The sequence below is a fragment of the Telmatherina bonti genome, assembly GCF_933228915.1.
Source record: "Telmatherina bonti genome assembly, chromosome: 24".
In the NCBI taxonomy this organism is placed as follows: domain Eukaryota; kingdom Metazoa; phylum Chordata; class Actinopteri; order Atheriniformes; family Telmatherinidae; genus Telmatherina; species Telmatherina bonti.
Window position 1 is genome coordinate 10,492,819 of NC_136633.1, and position 19,196 is coordinate 10,512,014.

The 19,196-nt window shown below is 42.2% G+C and overlaps 1 protein-coding gene across 1 annotated transcript in view; it reads right to left on the minus strand.

Annotated features, from left to right (window-relative positions):
- Window positions 1-7,395: 7,395 nt before the first annotated feature.
- prkx (protein kinase X-linked) overlaps window positions 7,396-19,196 on the minus strand; it is a 39,471-nt gene continuing 27,670 nt past the window's right edge. The window contains exons 6-8 of the mRNA XM_079264034.1: window positions 13,741-13,798; window positions 11,794-11,871; window positions 7,396-10,489 (exon numbers count right to left, since the gene is read on the minus strand). Coding sequence (XP_079120160.1) covers window positions 10,364-10,489; window positions 11,794-11,871; window positions 13,741-13,798 — 262 coding nt within the window. The 3' untranslated portion in view covers window positions 7,396-10,363. The remainder of the gene's footprint in view (window positions 10,490-11,793; window positions 11,872-13,740; window positions 13,799-19,196) is intronic.

The window sequence follows — 19,196 nt, forward strand, 5'->3', positions numbered from 1 at the left end:
TATGGCAGAAAACCATTGCTTGACTTGACCACTGGCTGGACCTTGACAACGGCACCTACTTCTAATACAGAAAAGCAAATACATTTTCCAATAAAAATCCAAAAGCTGCAAATAGAGAAAAATCTCAGAATTCTGAAATGAAAGTCACCCCCAGCTAAGGCTCAAACCAGCAACCTTGCTCTGAGGCTACGTGCTAACCACCATGCAGCCAAGATGTACAAATGCTACATAAAAAGTCAACATAATTAAAACTAATTATGTCAAAAGCAGAAACTGAATATGATGGAGATTAAGGATAGAGGTTTGAATAAAACAATTTATTTTCTTTGTATCAACACAGTTATTAAAAATTGGATTAATAATGTATTTGATTTGATTGGATCATAATTGGAAAAATCAAACTGGAAATCCACCAGCGACTGAATGTCTTCACTCTACAGCACCAACGTATTTATACTCAAAAAATTCCACTAAAAAAGTGCAAAGTGATCATAAAATCTCAGAAAAAGGCAGATCAGCAGCCCAGACTGCACATCATCAGCACACACCCCAACACACCGCGGCGGGTGATGAAAGAGTGAGCATGTTAACAACAGCCCGCCTGCAGACGGTGATGCCACCTTGTTTCCATGATAACACGTCGGTGATGAATCTGGACGCGCTGAATGAGTTGCTGATGATTTGTAGCAGGACAGACGAGGACTTGGCAGGACGTGAATGTGATTCTTTGTTCCTCTGTAAAGTATGCTCCAAACAGCCTCCCTGACAGTGTTGTAGGTGTTCTTTGTGACTGTCTCAAAGTGAGGCCATCTGCTCGCAATCAACCCGGGCTCAGATGTGGAGGTCCGTAAAGAAGACGCATTAGCTGTCAGGATGATTCAGCGGCCTGAACTTGGCTGAGGGGACAGGAAATGTATTGGACGTGTGTTAGAACAGCAGAGGGTGATGGATCAGTCTGATTTTCATATTTCCTTCCACAGAAGCCAGAACGGCGGATTAACCCTCAGAGTCAGCGAGCTAAGTGGGCTTCACGCGCAAACAAGCAAAGCTAAACAGCTACGTAGCGTCTGTGGTAGGGATGGAAGAGCTAATGAGAAAATCGATCAAAGAAATGAAAGAACTCCAGGTAATAAAACTAGGAGTGAAATGTGAAAGCTAAGTGAGGAGTGGGAAGGAATCCTGGAAGATCGTTCTCTGACTGGTGTTTCCAGAAGAGCAGAGTGGAGCGGAAAGCCTCTATCGGATCTGGCTGATGGGCTGCTGGTGATGGAGGGACGAGCCCGAAAGACAGGAGAAACATAGAAACAGGAAACACAAAGTAACAGGAAAGAGAAAGAAAGAAAGAGGCAGTGTCCATGCTTGTCATGAATGAGTTAGGTTAGAGCTTTAGAGTGAAAAACTGGACCTGACTGAGAACGTTTTGATGAGATCAGTTCCATGAGACCGTAAGGTTTATCACACTGAATGAATCTGCATGCGGACAAAAGACTTTGTCAGAGTGACAGAAGTTCATTTTTGTTCAACAAATATTAAGACATATTTTCAGACTGGACTTATGCTTCAACTCTAAAAGTCTTGGTTGAAAAGTTCTGACTTGTTTAAAGCAGAAAGACGTAATTTATTCATTCATTTTCCTAACTGCTTGATCCAATGAAGGGTCGCTGGGAAGCTGGAGCCTATCCCAGCAGTCTTTGGGCGAATGGCAGGGTACACCCTGGACAGCTCGCCAGTCCATCGTGGGGCCACACAGAGACAAACAACCACTCACGCTCACACTCAGAAAGACATCATTTGCATGGAAATGTTTTTAGGCATTTAGTGATATTCCTGTCAAAAATCATACGCAAATGAAGCATCTAAAGCTCCTCTCACTGGCCGCCTTAAAGCACGACTGGATCAGTGTTGCCATGGAGCTTCCAGCTTTGCTACGGAAAGTCAGTGCAGTAGCACCAATCCCGACTTTATCCATTCAAGATGGCTGCTGCTCAAACCAACACAAAGGAATGCACGTGATAAAATTTCATTTTCATAAATGTGATTGTTCAGAAATCAGTGTTTAAAGTGGAACTATTATGAGCATTTCAGGCTAATTTATTTTTCTTTCTGAGACCAGAAGGGCTGGGATTGATCGAGTTATAGTCACAAATCGCTTTATTTACTTCAGACCGACCCTCTCCGTAGGCTGTCAGATCCGCCTGTGGGCAAAACAAGTGGATTGAGACTCTTCCTCATTAAGCCCCGCCTCCCGCCACTGCACTACATCGGGAACGCGCACCGCACCTGCTTTCACCGTCATTGTAACATCTCATAAACAGAAGGATTAGGCTAATATGAACTCAATAAAAAACAAAATACAATGTCAACACATAGCATACAGCCCTACATGTTGGAACCTGAATCAGAGCCTGAAAACGAAGTGGAAAACAGCAACCCACAGCAACGAATGCAGCAGGATGTCTCTCTTTGGTAAACTCACCAGCCATCGTTGGAAATAACTTTATCCCACGTTTTCCACCCGCCTGATGTATTTGTACATGCCCTTGTTAACCAGTAGAAGGTAACCAATCACCGAACCTTATCCCACGGGACGTCACAAGGATTTCCAAGTAGAAAAAACTCTAAATTGACGCGTTTTTCGTCGCCATGGAAACCAAACGGAGAGAGTGCTGGAACTCAAACTCAAACTCAAACATGCGTTTAGGTGATAAAAAACAGTGCCGTTCACATGTCTGATGAGGATTTAACACTGTAACACTGTAGAAAGCTCAGAAAACTCCAAATACCATAATAGCACCCCTTGAACATCACCCTGTAGACGCATGTTGTAAATTGTGTTTATGGTTAAAGGACTAAATATTGGGATGGTAGCAGGATTTGCTGATAACAACAGTAAAAGTGGCTAACGTGCTACGTGGTTAGCCTGTTTATTCCAGTCTCTGACAAGCAATAATGGAAAAAAGAATAAGCGGTTTTGTGCAGAATTTCACTGGCTGTTGGATCGATTTAATGGAAGCCAGGTTTGTTGGAGCAGGGATACAAGGGAAAACCTGAAGGACAACCACACCAGCCTGAACTGGAAGTTCCTCTGTTTCTATAAAGGCGACACTACCTGCATGGTGTTATAGTGGTTAGTACTGTGGCCTCACAGCAAGAAGGTCGCTGGTTTGATCCTTGGCTGGGCAAGATTTTGTCAGTGGTCTTTCTGTGTGGAGTTTGCATGTTCTCCCCGTGTACATGTGGGTTCTCTCTGGGTACTCCAGCTTCCTCCCACCATCCAAAGACATGCATGTTAGGTTAACTGGTTACTCTAAATTGCCCCTAGGAGTGAGTGTGAGCATGAGTGGTTGTGTGGCCCTGCGATGGACTGGCAAGCTGTCCAGGGTGTACGCTGCCTTTCACCCAATCACTGCTGAGATAGGCTCCAGCTCCCCCGCGGTCTGATGGATCTACTTTTATCTACTTTAATTAAAGGGGAGTAGTTGTAAGAACAAAGTGAGATTCTTTTTGATTAGAGAGTCTGTAAACTAAAAAACATGAGCCACCAACGCCCTGGATAACCGGGCCTTAAACACACCCTGAGAGAAGGTTGAGATTTCCTTTCTGAACTTCAGACTGTGTCTCCATGGCAACATTTCCTCATGTAAAGACGCAGAATTAAAAATTTGAGTATTCAGACTGGAAAACCAAACACAACAAGCAGAACTTGGCAGAAACGGCACAAACACTGCTGAATTTCCACCTTGGGCTTTTTTATTTGGTGTGGCAGTAAAAGCACCAGTGTTACTAATGACTCCATCACACCCAGTAATCCCAGTTACAGACCCACTCTTCATGGAAGCAACCCAAAACATACAGGAAATTCTTTCGGATGTTGGAGGGCCTGAAAGTTGAAGGTATTTAAGAGAAAACAACCTCGATGGAAGATGCTGCAGACTCGTCGTTCTTACCACATTGTCGTTGATGGGACGATAGAACGAACGATAAAACCATCTTTAAAAACCAGAAAAGTCGACTCATCTAAAGGAAAAAACAGAATAAAGACAAACCATAGACTGTATATAAAAAGATGGGCGGAGCCTCCGTGACGTCACCCGTAGGTTTCTGAAGAGCTTAATTGAAGCTTGGTGGGCGGTTCCTACCATCACCATCTTGGCAGGGGAATACACGTCGTCTCGCCCGGAAAATACAAATATGGGCAAAGAGGTGGAGTTGAGAGGGGGGCTGTGAGCGTCATGGTGGATGATTGACATCTAGCGAGCTTTCTGTAGCTAAGAGCTAACCCCGAGATAACAGGAGCTAACCAGTTAACGGAGGTAAGCGGGCTAAAGCTTAGTCACGTTCTTATCTGGCTAAAAACCGCGGTTGTTCTACGTTCTTCCAACTTGAAGCGGGAGTAGCTGTCAATCAAAAGGACACGCCCCTAAATATGAAGAATTTCGAGATTAAATTACTTTTAAACGGGCGAGTTAGAAAAAAATTCACTCCCCCCACAGTTGTCACGAAGATAACCCTGACCTATTAAACCTAAAATGGATTTTTAAACCAGGCTGTAAACATGTTTATTTCTGCTGTGAAGTTGGTCTTTTTAACATGGGAGTCTATGGGGATTTGCTCTGTTTTGCAGCGACTAGTGGATGAAGAGGGAACTGAAGTTTAATGCACTTCCACATAGGCTTCACTTTTAACCACCAGAAGCTCCGTCCATCTTTCATTTACGGTCTATGTGACAAACGTGAATATGCAGCACGCCATGTGATCCGATGTTACTGCTTCTACCAGCATCAGTTACCATGGCAACTGGAAACGCTCTCCTGACTTTTTGCTGGCGAATGACACTGGAAGGTTATCAATCATGATGAACGTGTTTTTTTTCTTCAGCGTGTCGACATGTCAACTAACCAGAAAAGGTTTTTGTTTCCGAGCCTGGAGAGAGGCGGGGCTGCTCAAGGTGGGGGGTCAGGGTGTTTATCTGCCCCCCAGCAGGGTGTGGTTCGCTCCTGACCTGATGACAGAGGTATGACCTGTTATTAGAGTGACATCATCAGGCAGGTGAAGAAGCCCACCCTGTTGTTTGGTTCGGTGGGGGCTCACCTGGTCAGACTGTCAGGTGACATAAACAGTGATTATAAATGACGGTTTTTTTTTTTTATCTCCCCCTCCCCCTCATTTTCTACTTCTGCTCCATCATTTTCTATTTATTTATTTGGCTCTACTCCAGTTTCTACCTCCACTTTGACTTCTTTTAGCTGTACTTCTACTTCTACTACTTCATTTTTTAAGTCATTTATACTTTTGCAGACTATGACTTCCGCCTCTACTTCTTCTACTTGTTTATCTCTACTTCAACTCCTACCTCTTTTCTTTACTTCTATTTTTCCTTTGACTTGTACTTCTTCCCTTACCGCCCATTCTCCTTTGCTTTTTCTCCTCCCTCTGTCCTTATCTCTCTCCATCCTTTTCTTATCCTTCTCATTTTCTTTCTCTTCTTGTCCTTCTCTTTGTTTTTCCTCCTTTGTGTCCTCCATCCTCTCACCAGGTTGTAGCTGATGTCTCGCTGTTAGACTGCATCGGATGGAGATGTTTCCATTTTTTACTTTCACAGAGATTCAGACAGAAATCTGCTTTCTGCTCGACTTGTTTTAGTCTCTCTGCAGCAGAGATGGAGATTTTCCTCAGATGTCTCCATAAAAGTCTGCTTTTGTTGTTAACGGCTCTGGCAGGACCAGGACGTGAAGCTGAAACCAGTTTTGAGCACCAGTTTCTGCTCATCACCAACTGCTTTCAGCTTCTTTTCTCTCGATCTTTGGTCAAAGTGGTTTTTGTTTTTGCTGGAAATGATCCCAGATGTGATCGGAGCACCAAGTATCATTAAAATGTCACGCGTGACGTCGATATGTCCTGGATACCAAACAGGTTTTTCCCCGAAGCTGGAGGAAATCCAGGACTGCAGGGAGCTGCTGGTGAACAGGTTCCAATTAAGTGTTTATTTCGGATTCTCATCAGTTCCCGTCGTTGTGTCTGAATCATCGTGATTCAGCTCAGAGGAAGTGAAAAGAGATGCAGGCTGATGAAAACATGATTAAATAAGAAACGAAACTGAAAATATTCAGAAAATTTTCATCTCGTTTTGGTTTAATATTTATGTTTTAAATAATAAACTCGGCTTTACCTCTGGAGAGGCTTCTGTCAGAATCCATCAAACCTTCATTTCACCAGTAAAACCACATCAGACATGTGAGTTTACTGGTTTTACAGAAGATAGAGAGATCTGGAAGTTCTGATTGGCGGCTATGACATGAAGTAGAAGAAAGAGAGGAGATGGACTAAAGGATGAGAGATGGAGATGATGGAAGGATAGATGGATGGATAAATGGAAAAGAAGAAAGGATGGATGGATGGGTGGGAGGAGGAGGAGGAAAAGATTAACAGATAAGGTAGGAAAGGGTGAGTGGATGTGGGACTTAACATGAGGAAGGGAAGGATGGATATAAATGGGGTTGGATGAGAGGATAGATGAATGGGGGATAAGAGGGAAGAGGATGGATGGAACAAGAAGGGGGGAAAGGATGGAAGGATAATTGGGAGGGAAAAGTAGATTAACATGATGAAAGGATGATTTTTATCAGGGAGAGAGATGGAAGGATAGATGAATGGGTGGAATAGAGGGAAGACGATGACAGAAGGAGGAATGAGAGATCAAGGAAGGGGAGAAGGATGGAAGGATGAGAGAAAATGGATAAAAAGATGAAAGAGGATGAGATGAACAAAGAGAGGAAGGATGGACAGATGAAAGGATGGGTGAGGAAAGACTGATAAATTAGAGGGGGGACGGATGTAAAGGTTAGATGAATGAGTAGATGAGAGGGATGGATGACAATGGAAGGATGGTTGGATTGGCAGAGGATGGAGGGATAGAAAAGAGGGAAGAATAGCTAAACATGAGTGATGAGATGAGAGAGAAGGAAGGATGAAAGAAGAAAGATGAGGAATGGATGAATAAGGACCGGTAAGGAGGGATGAGGTTAAGAGAAGATGAGGTGATCAGAGATGGAGGCGTGGCCTAAATTCACCTGGAATTCAACTTATTAACGGTTAAAAAGTGAGAAAACTGCTGATGAACCACCAACACGGTGTTCACTGAAATATTCCATCAGGTTTCATCCGCTACAAAGTGTTGACCTCCTCTACTCACAAAAACCCGAATTTTAGAAGCTTTAAACTTCTTTAAAAGCTTCATCTCACAGATATCGAGTTCCTTTCTGCAACTATAAAAGCTATGTTTGCTTCCACAGGCGGTCAGCCTTCACAGGGCTGCAGAGACCCTCCTCCTCATCCTTCTTCTACGAGTCAAAATCTCCACCAAACAGCTGGAAACACTCACATTGACTCTCAAACTGGATTCATTCATTGAAAAGCATGATTTTAATGGTTTTTGGGGTTAAAGTTGCAACATTTGGACATTTTTACAGATGTTACAGTAGAAGCGGTTTAAGAGGTCGGAGTCAGTCAAGTACAAATACAACATGATGGTTTAAAACCGACGATGGCGAGGTTGTACAGGTGTTAATGGACAACTCTGACATATAGAACAATGGAACATGGAACAGATATGAGTATATACAGCAGACACATCGGCTGAAGGGGTGAAAAACTGTTTGATGACTTCATCCTGGAAATATGATGCCCTTCTAAGACCCGGTATCCATCACATTTTTGGTTGTTTGCACCATAATACTTAATTCTTTGTATGGGAAACCAGTTCTACACTAACACGAATGTTGACGCCGCCCTCTGGTGGTCTCAAAAGAGAACAACAGGTCTTTGGCTGGAAATATACTCGCTGCCTAATTTAGCGTTCATGTATGGCCCCGGCGCTGTTCGGCTCACATACGAGCTTGTGTGCTACCCTTACCAGTGGATTCCAGTAGGGGGCGCCTTAGACGCCTCGGCAGGATAGAGTTGTTGAACGTGTGGGATGTTAACAAGACTATACACGTCCATGTTAGTATGTGGTTGCCAGTGACATAAAATGACACGCTCAATTCAAACGATCGCAACTTCTCGACCATTTGCGTTATCGACACAAGGTCAGTAAATCGTGAAAACTGCGTAGCGTAGCGTTGCATTGATGTATGGTGTGTTACGTTGTTGTTGGGACAGGTGTGCGGGGGAGGGGTGGAGTTAGTTAGATCAGCCCAAAAGCAGCAGCAAGAAAAAATGTTAGGATTTTAACTATTTTAATTACATTAGCAATATTTTAGCTGCTGTAAATAAAAGTATCGGTATTGTTTCTGAGTTTTTATGGGTTTTTTTGTGTGTGTTTTCACTGTTCACTGAAGTTCATCATTTTTGCTATTTTGTCTTTTTCTTAACATCTTATAAGTGAATACATTTACTGACCTTATTTATTTAAATAGAAGCAACACTTCACAATGCCGGTCATGTTCAGTTTTGTGCTTTCTCTCAACTTGCCTCATTGTTTCTTTTACCACATTTCCTGAGTTATATTTAACTTTTCTATTCGTATACTGTTGAACAAATTAGTCTACAAGGGTTTTCAAGTCCGGTCCTCTAGAGGTACCGTCACACAACTTCCAGATGCATCCCTTCTTCATCACACATGAATCAAACGGCTTAACTCCCCATTCAGCCCTGCAGAGGCCCAGTAAGGAGCCACCATGTGAATCAGGTGTTCTAGGAAAAGGAGCATCTAAAAGCTACAGGATGGTAGATCTCAAGGGCTGGACTTGGACACCCATGGTGTTGAAAGAGAGGTTTATTTTTAATAAATCTTCCATAATTTCATGATAAATCTTTATAGTGTCTGAGACAATGAAAGCTCCAAGCACGACAAAATGGTTTAAAAAGATGTGAAATATGAATTTTTCTTCATGTGTAACTGATTTATTGATAGACTAATCTGATGTAAACGCAAATCTGGTTTTATGATTTTGTAATTAAACACTTTTTTAAGCATTTAAAACTTATGTAAAAGTCAAATATCTGCTAGATTTTTAAAGTCACATTTATTCCGAAGAACAGGGCAAAATTATTTACACACATTTTCTGATTCAATTATTGGACTAAAATGTAAAAGAAAAAGTCCTCTTATAGTTTAAAGGGTTCATTTTAGTATCATTGTAAAAAAAACAAAAAATTGTAATTGTAGATGGAAACTAAGCATGCCGTGTCTCGTCTTTGAAGTATTAGGTCATTTTTAACACACAAGACCCCGTCAGCTCACTTCTACGCATGCTGAGAGCAACACTGCCCCTACTGGTCACTCGCATATTGCAGCTTGTGGAAATGTGAACATGTAGTGTCAATTTAAGAGGAAATGCTCAAACGATGTTGAACACAAACAGAAAATCCTTTGTGTAGCCATGCAAAGCAAGTATATTCTCGGCTCCGGGAGGTTAAAAACAAAAAAAAAAAGGTTCTTTGATTCTGGCTGAAACTGAAAACATAAAAAAAGGCAAGAAAACATATTAAGTAAGAGAAGAACAAGTGATCTAGCACCGGGCTTAAACACAGAACTCGTGCAAAAACAAACAAACCAGCTGAGCTGGGACCTGATGTGGAAACGTGCCACTTTCACGGTCACTACCTGGCCTCTTTCATCAGCAACAGCTGGTTGCTGATTGGTCGCCACAGCATGGTGAGACCACCACCGTGTTCAGAGGCTGTGAAGATCACCAACAGCTTTCTTCCACATCAGCCACCTCTCACCCGACATGACTGTTCTCCCAAGGCATGACAAAGACAACGATGATGACGACGACGATGATGATGATGATGATGGTGGTGGTGAAGTGGAGAGTGAAATGAAACAGCAAAGTGTGTCGTGGGAAAGTCTGCGTAGCAGCTGCGGCTGAATGGTAATAACAAAGAGCTGCAGGTGAAAATAACAGAGAGGCGACGACGCCTGCAGCAGAACCTCCGAACATCGGTCTGGCTGCGACTCGCCGTCCTCGTCACGCCGATGTAAGGCACCTCCAGTCACAACGGGTCAAACTGACAGTTCAGCACCGGTCAGATATGACTTCATAGACATTTTAAAAAGGCAGAACATATAATAAAAAACCTACCTGATTATAAAGTAACAGTCTTCGTTGTTTTTTTTTGCTTATGAGAAGGCTCAGAGGAAATGCAAAATAATAATAACATGAAAACAGTCTGATAAATAAAGCCATAAAAGGGAATTATTTCTGTGGTTTTGTCCACGAGGACGTCATCCTTATAGATAAAATGGGTCCTCTAACAGCCGTCGAACCTGTTCTTTCTCCATGAAAAGCAGCCGACTGAAGAAGAAACTTTAAATACGTCTGTCAGCTTTTAATCTATCAATCAGAGAAGACCTGGATCAAAAGTTCTTGAAGATTTCCAGATCCTTTGGAGAAACAGGGGGGTCTTTCTTCCAGTTGTCTTCGGGATAAACATCGAAGTTGGACGTGTCGCCCTCATGGGAAACTTTAGGAACTATGGGAGGCTGTGGGAACCAGAGGAGAGGTTCAGAGATAGGAACTGGTACAAATCAAAAACATCTGGGAGACATTTATCAATGTTAATAAGCGACAGATCAGTTATATGACAAGATATAAAAGGAGCATTTCAGAGAGGCAGAGTCTCTCAGATGTAAAGATGGACAGAGCTTCACCAATCTGAGACAAACTGTCATGAAAAACTGTGAAACACTTTCTAGAAAAATGCTGCTCAGATGAAAATTGTGAAGATTTTGAAGATCCCATCATCTACAATGTTTCATATTGCGTGAATGGGTCATTAAGAAGCTGGAAAAAAAGCTGTCAGAGAACCATTTCATTGCAGGGAAACATCTAAAGTCTGCAGGACTATGGCCCAACAGTTCCAGAGTTGGTGATCCCAGGACCAACCCTTCTCCAGGAGACTAGTTGTGGAGCCTAAACTGCTGAGGTGAGCCCGACAATGTCTTGTTGAACCTCTTTACTTCAGACACCAGTTTAGGCTCTTTACACACCATAGGGATGTCCCGAGAGTCAACTTCTGTAGCTGGGGGGGTCCCTGCTTTTGCCTACCACCCAGGTAACGCTTTACCCCACCAACGTGGCTCCTTTTGTGGATTGTGAACCCATTGGAAGGAAGACCCCGCTTTGTCTCTTCAGCTTGTGCCCAGCAGGGCCCCAAGCCTGCTACTAAGCCCAACCCGAAAGCCAAGCTTGAAAGGGGCCCCCAGTGACCCACATCTGGGTAAGATGGAGTGGAATCCAAAAATCTTAGTGCTGCTAACATGTCATTTTGGACTGCTCTTTGTCTGGCCCCTCACCAAGGACCCATTTCTGTTGGGGGACCCTACCAGGGGTAAAAAAGCGCCCCCTGACAGCTGAGTCCCTAGGATCATTGGAATATGCAAATCCTTCCAACATGATAAGGTGGCCGCTCAAGAAGGGGGCAAAGTGAATATTACATTTCTTAAACTACAAAAGGAACTAAAGGAAGGAGATCAACGATAAAGAGGAGAATCTCCGGGACAAAGCCTTGGGGAACACCTAGTGACTGAGCGATTTCTCCACCTGGCTCATCTTACACACCACTGTTCGCTTCTTTAAAAAAAGATATGAGGAGCTGAATTGTTGTTCTACGGCTATAAGGGCCGATCAGGCTACAAGTGTGTTGAAAGGGAGTCTCCTCATAAACAGAAATAAAGGTGACTAAAATGTGACATCTAACAGGGCAAACAAGGGTTAAAATATGATCACAAATCAGTTTTTTGCAGGACAAGTCATTGAATTTTACTTCTCAGACCAACAAACACACCTTCAGTTTCCTCAGAGGAACTGCTTCCCAGTCTATGGTCTTAAACCATCTGTGTTTTTTCACGTCATCGGCTCCGTTCTGAAACACAAACAACACACATACGTCTCAGAAGCAATCAGAGTGAAGAGTAAACAAGCAAGAAGTCTTTTTTAAAAAAAATTATTTTATACTACAAAGATGATAATACATAATACATGAAATAAATGATAATACAAGAAATACATAAAAGAGAGGGAAAAACAACAAACAAACAAAAAACACAAAAGCAGAAATGCGGGGAAGGTGCAAAAAAAAAAGTGTAAAAGAAATGTGGTCATTGAAACTGATTACAGCTTTGGAAAGTTTTAAACTGAAACTAATCCCGCAATAAATGATCTATTAAGTTATAATTGATATGTTTAAGTCAAAGTGAAGGAAATAAATGAGGTGAATACGGTCTGTTGGAGCTTTGATGGAATGAAGATAAGTTCTGTCACTTGTTGGTTTGAGTTTTTACTGATCTACTGGGATTTTCACAAACAACCATCTCTAAATATCAAGAAAATATCCAGCGAGCAGCAGTGGTTTGGACCAGAATGTCTTGTTGATGTCAGAGGTCGGAGGAGAATGAACAGACTGGTTGGAGATGATGGTAAGGAAACAGGAAGTCAGATAAACACTGGTTCTAACTAACATACGCGGAACATCATGTCTAAACACACAACACGTCCAGCCTGGAAGCAGATGGTCTCCAGCAGCAGAAGACCACACCGGGTTCCCTCCTGTCAGTAAGAACAGGAAACTGAGGCTACAATTCACACAGACTCACCAGAACTGGACAATAGAAGATGGAGAAACATTGCTGGTCTGATGAGTCTCCAGTTCAGCTCCATGTTCAGATGGTAGGATCAGAATTTGGTGGAAACATCATGACAACATGGATCCACCATGGTGTGGGGGAGATTTTATTTGCCCAGTTTGGGCCTCGTCGTACCAACATAACACCACAGCTTACTTGAGTATTGTTGCTGATCATGTTCATTCCTTTATGAGCAAAGTGTAGCATCTTCTGATGGAAACTTCCAGTTTAATAAGGCACCGACCTAAACTTGGTTTCTAGAAAGGGTTCCAACACGGGACGGGATGGTTTGATTTGATAAAGCCCGATCTCTCTTGTTTTCACTGTCAATCTCACCCTTACCTGTAAAGTTGGGTACAAGTCGGATAGCAAAATATGCATCAGCAATGTAATGGTGTGTTTTCTTTGTGCTGCAAAAAGTTCCTCCAATTATAAAGACAAACGCAACACAAACATAGGAGGAGAATGGTGGGCATCCAGTAGTTTGTGTGGCTTTAACCAACAAAAGATCCACCGTTTAGTGAAAAAATATGCTGCTCCTGCCTTGTTCCTATTGTTGAGTTGCAGGGGAAGTGATGTTTCTTTTGATTAATCGTGGATTCCAGTGTCAAGTTCAACTCTGTAGGGTTGGATCAGTGAGATTGGAACCACAACAGAAGCCAAAATATCATATTAGGTATTCTGCCACCAATGCCAAGAATGTATACAGATCCAACCGGAGCCCTTTTTGGGGCTGAAGGTGCTTTATTAAATCTAAATCTAACAGATTAGTTCTTGGGATATGTAGCTGACTAACTGTGTGATGCTTTCATGTCAATATGGAGCAAAATCTCTCAGGGTTGTTTCCAACATCTTGTTGAATATACGCCACCAACCTCAAAAGTAGCAACTCTGTACTAACAAGGTAGACTAATAAAGCGGCTGGTGAGCGTGTTATCCAGCAATTAAAAATTCAACCAGACAGAAAAACCTTCTGATTCCTCTCAGTTGTGTCTAACTGAAACCAGGTGGAGCTGCAGTCACACTGAACCGTCCCAGTCCTCAGACTGCTGACGTCAAACTGGTGGCCTGCCATGTGTTTTAGGCAGACAGGAAGTCTAACCACTCACCTTCATGTTGCCCAACCGTCTGGCTCGATCAATGACCAGAAACTTCTTGATGAGGTCTCTGGGGAGAAAAAGAAACAAACCAGTCAATCTAAAGCTGCACAGAAAAGTTGTTTTCTGTCTCCAGCACACAATGAAAAATGTCACAAGGTCCTCCTCCCACTGTCAATATGACAGATGCATTGGAACAAAGGCAGTCCGACTTCCTGCAGGAGGTGAAGAGGGGTGGATAGTTGTGCGGTGCCTCTTTGACACCGTTTTAATTGAAGAAAGTGGACAAAAACTTTCTGGCTACAAATAAAATTTTTTGGAAGGGGATGTCAGGAGTATTAAAAAAAGCCCTAAAGAGTAAAAGACCTGGGATGTTATACCTCCTGATGTGTCTACCTCACACCTGAAAAAGCTGAGGGCAGCCTAATAAATACAGCAGTTGGATGCTGAGTAGTCAGCTTTTATCTGGACGTTTCTGGACATGTCATGGAAAACTAATCAGCTTCAGTGGAAAATATTTCACTTTCTGCCTTTCAATGGATTTCATAAAGAACTCTTCATCCAAACAGAAAAGGAAGATCAATGATCAATGATAAAAGTTATAACAGTCAATTAACCATGTTTTATTTCCCGTTTCAATTAATAATTCTCCTATTTCAATCCAGTTGTCCTGTTACAGAAGGCCGTTTGAGCCAAGCTTTAGCAGTCAGACGGATGGACTTATCACGCTTTTGAATATTTTGGTATCCAGAGTTTACTGTCCATTCATTGACAGCAGGATGTCCAGGTCTTGTAGCTCAAGAATAACCCCAGCTTCCCCCCCCCAGAGCATTGCATGTTCTGACCTTGAGCTGGACTCTGGAATGACCTTGGAGGATTGCCAAGATGGTCCAGAAATTACCTTACAATTCTTCCCAGATTGATTAACAGCAACAGTTGCTTCTCTAAGATCATTTCATTTCATTCATTAACCCCGCAGGGAAAGATGCGTCATGCCAGGTTACAGCACAAGTGCTAATTTCCACCTGTAGTCCAAGAGCAGGCTGAAGATGCATTGGGATACTTCAAGGTTATAAAAAACACAACACATAAAAAAATTCCCAACATTACATACAATAAGCTTCCAATTATTAACCATAGCCTCTACAAACAAGGCTGCCACCATAGCACATTCGAAGTAATCAGTAATGGGTACAAGATTGAGCCAAGAGCTGCCATCGTTTCAGCAAATGTGAAAACTCACTAAAATTTGTACATTTCAAAAGCTCCGTAGGTAACTTGTTCCATTGGTTCATTGCAACATAAGAGAATGCTGATCTTCCAAAAGCAGAGTTGAGTTTTCTTATATAGCACTCGCCCCGGAGAGATGTCCGAGTGTCTCGAGAAGAAACTTCAGAACACAGAGGGATAAAAGTCTTCAGTGGTGGAGCAACAGTGCCATGAATGATCCTATCATCATTTCTGATGTCTTTCCTCCTTGGCATAGTTAATACAAACCTAAATGCTGTTGTGTGATATGTCATGAGCTGTTGTTCAGTCTAGTTTTTAGGACCAAAGTTATGACTAGGTTATAACTTTGGTCGAGGTTTGGTGAGGTTAAATTAAGACTCCATCGTTATATGGAGACCTTGAGTTGTTTGATGGAACTTCCTGCTAAACACAGCAATTTGTAACTGAGGCTTAAACACGTTATTAGTAATAAATGATGGTTTAAGTCATATTTAGCTGATAGATTTCAGTTCATGTCAACAATGAGTCTCGCTCAGATATCCAAGTAAGTGATGGAGTTCCTCAGGGTTCTGTAATTAGAGGGTTGGTATCCTGCAGGTTTTTAGTTGCCTCCCTGCTCCAACACACCTGATGGAAATGAATAAATTGGTTGACAAGAAGCTGCTGGATCCATTTGATTTGAAGCAGTTGTGTTGGTAGAGGAAAACGACAAAAACCTGCTGAATACCGGCCCCTCGAGGACTGGAGTTTGACACCCCTGACTTAGACCAATATTTTTCACATTGTACATGCTTCCATTAGGTAATATTATTACACGGCATGGTATGAACTGTCATTGCTTCACAGATGATACTTAGACATCTCCATTTAGTTTGATTAAATGATAAATTGGTTTACTATGGTCTGAAACTGCGCAACAACCATGCCAATGTAAAACACACTTGGTAGTTTATAGAAAGTGATGTTTGAAGGGACATTTGAAGTTGTTCATGAACACGTTTATTTATAGATAAAAGGGACATAAATAATCTCTTGTAGTCCTTACAAGCTACAGGCTCTTAGTTTGGCTTCAGGAAGGAGACACTCTTTCCATTTAATATCAGCCTTCAAAGTTTCTGTTTTTAATAAATCTTACAGTCAGGTCTGGCTTGGAGACCTTTATCCGTCTCTTTAGTTCTGCTGCTATAAACCAAGGTGACTGGGGTACATCCAATGATGCACTGGGCTTTGCGCTACTCTCTTCTCTCCATACAGAAATATCTGACACTGTTGACATTAATATGTGTTTCTCATCTTTTTCTTCAAATCTGGTCATATACCAGATCTGTTTTAGTTAGATAAGCAACAGACTAAGCAACAACAAAAGCAATGTCTTCCAGGTATTAATAAAATTTTGGTGCCACGTTTCTCCGTCCCCAAGGAACTGAGGTCCAGAAACAGCTGGAGAAGTGAAAGAAGTTGAATACGAAGCAGAACGCTTCAGGCCAGGTCATCCCAGTGTCAACATGTCCATAGCAACGGGTGCGTGATTCCTCCCAGGGTTGCTCAGTCTGAACAGCAGAGCCGAACCTGAAGCGAGTCAACTCTAAAACCCCGGTTGTTTGATGGATGGGACTGTGTGACGTGGAACTGTGACAAAAAGTGGTGTAAATGTAAAAAATCCTTTTGCTGCCTCCAAGATAAATGGCTTAACAGTGTGAGGTCGTGTGTGTGTCTGGCCCCAGGAGAGCTGTGCACACGTAGACTGAACCCCTGAGCCTGTAATTCTGCACATTCCTGCAACCTCAAGACACTTTAATGGGCTATGTGAGTGGACCGGTCCAAATCAGCCAGGTGTGTCATTAGTGGCTGCAGGCCCTCTGAAACTGCAGGGGACTTTGGCACTTTAAAGACCCCCACGCACTGAAAATAACGCCCTTACAACTATTTCAAATATTAAAGAGTCAGTAGAAGTGTGGAGGGCTGGGTTGAGTCCAGCCTTCTGTCCAGTCTTAACTCCAGTGTTTATATACATTGGCTGCTCTGTACTTGATTCTGATTAGACTTCTTAGTTATGGTAAATTTTAAGACATTGAGGTAAGCGCATAAATCATATATGAAAGATGGACAGAGCCTCTGGCGGTTAAAATTGAAGCCTATGTGTAAGTGCATAAAACTGCAGTTCCCCCTTCATCCACTAGGGGCTGCAAAACAGAGCAAATCCCCATAGACTCCCATGTTAAAAAGACCGACTTCACAGCAGAAATAAACATGTTTACAGCCTGGTTCAAAAATCCATTTTCAGTTTAATAGGTCAGGTTTACCTTCATGACAACTGTGGGGGGAGTGAATTTTTTCTAACTTGCCTGTTTAAAAGTAATTTAATCTTGAAATTTGGCATACTTAAGGGCGTGTCCCTTTGATTGACAGGTACCCGATCTCCTGCTTCAAGTCAGAAGAACGGAGAACAACCGGGGTTTTTAGCCTGCTAACAACGTGACTTAGCCTGCTTACCTCTGTTAGCTGGTTAGCTCCTGTTATCTCCGGGTTAGCTCGGTTAGCTCTTAGCTACAGAAAGCTCGGAGTTCGCTCGATGTCAATCATCCAACATGACGCTCACAGCCCCCCTCTCAGCTCCACCTCTTTGCCCATATTTGTATTTTTGAGGTGAGACGACACGCATGCCCCTGCCAAGATGGTGATGGTAGGAACCGCCCACTGAGCTTCAAATCAGCTCTTCAGACACCTACGAGTGATGTCCCGGAGGCTCCATCCATCTTTTTATATATAGTCTATGGGTAAGCCAGAATGTGTACAGCTGACCATCAAGTTGGGCTGAAAACAGGGAAGGAAATCTCTGCAGGAGCTGTGAAACATTTCTGGAAACACCATCAGTGAAGATGGTTTCTTGCAGGGTGAAGCGGAGACATCCTGTTGTTTGCATCAGTGATGAACATGAAGACATGTTAATGCAGAGATCATTCTTAAAGGTGCTGAATTGTTCACTCTGCAAGCATCTGGCACACAGATCAAATCATTTCATGCGTGTTTACACTGTGGCTGTTGGGTACAGTTTACTGTCAGTGTCACATGATGGTACACTTTGATGTTGCCACTGAAAATCATCTTGTCTGTGTCTGGATGTTTTGGATGGGTTCTGGATGCATTTCACACATGTTTTAGCACATTTTAGACTTGTTTAAACTGGCCTTTGAAATGTTTCAGACATATCATGGTGTTTCAGATCTGTTGTTTTGAATATTTTTTGGATGTCTGGAAGTTCTCAAAAGGTTCATGTTTTTTAAGTATTATTCTTTTACAATGTACATGTTTTGTGTGTGTTTCGGACTGTGGAGGTTATATCGCACATATTTCGGTTGTAACTGAAGATGTGATCTGGACAGGTTTGGGACATGTTTTGGATCCATTTTTGGATGCGAGTTAGGTGGATTTTGGCATATGATTTGTTTTTGCATATGTCCTTGACTTGTTTGACAGTATCCTTGATGAATTTCTGAACATATCCTACATGTGTTTTGTTTTGGATGTGACTTTGGATTGGTTTTGGATCTGTTTTTCCATATTTTGGGGATGTTTTGAATGTGTCTTAATATTGATTTTGCATGTGTCTTGGATGTGTTTTGCATGTGTCCCTCATTTAAAAAAGGGAAGCAGGTGTACCTTCATATGTTATATCTCTAAATTGATCCTTTGCTAAGTCCCACACTAGAGCCGTCACTGACCAATCATATGTTAACGATTATAGCAAGAGAGAAAAGTCTGGCAAGCTTTCTTTTCCTGTACAGAATGCCAAAGTAGTGCATGTATGGCCTTTGGGTTTGGGTGATGTATTTTTCACTTTCCCAAAACCCAATTGGATAGATGCCAAATATGAATTAAACAATGTGGAAAACCTCAGGTGAAGCTGATGCCATCAAAGATAAAAAAAAAAACTACCTTGTTTCTTCCAAGGTAAAGTTCTAACGCCAACTTGCACACAGTTGTTAGCTACAAGACTAGTAGGGTATTAATTGAAGGTTATTAGCGCTTTAACATTGACTAAAGTAGTTGTGTCCTGCTTGAGACCCATTCATTCATTTTCTGTACTGCTCAGTCGATTCAGGATCATGGGGAAACTGAAGCCTATTCCAGTATTCATCAAGCCAGAGGCAGGTACACCCTACACAGGTCCCCAGTTCATCACAGCTGCTTGAGTCTAAACAAATATACCAGATAAACACTAGAAAGTTGGTTGCCAA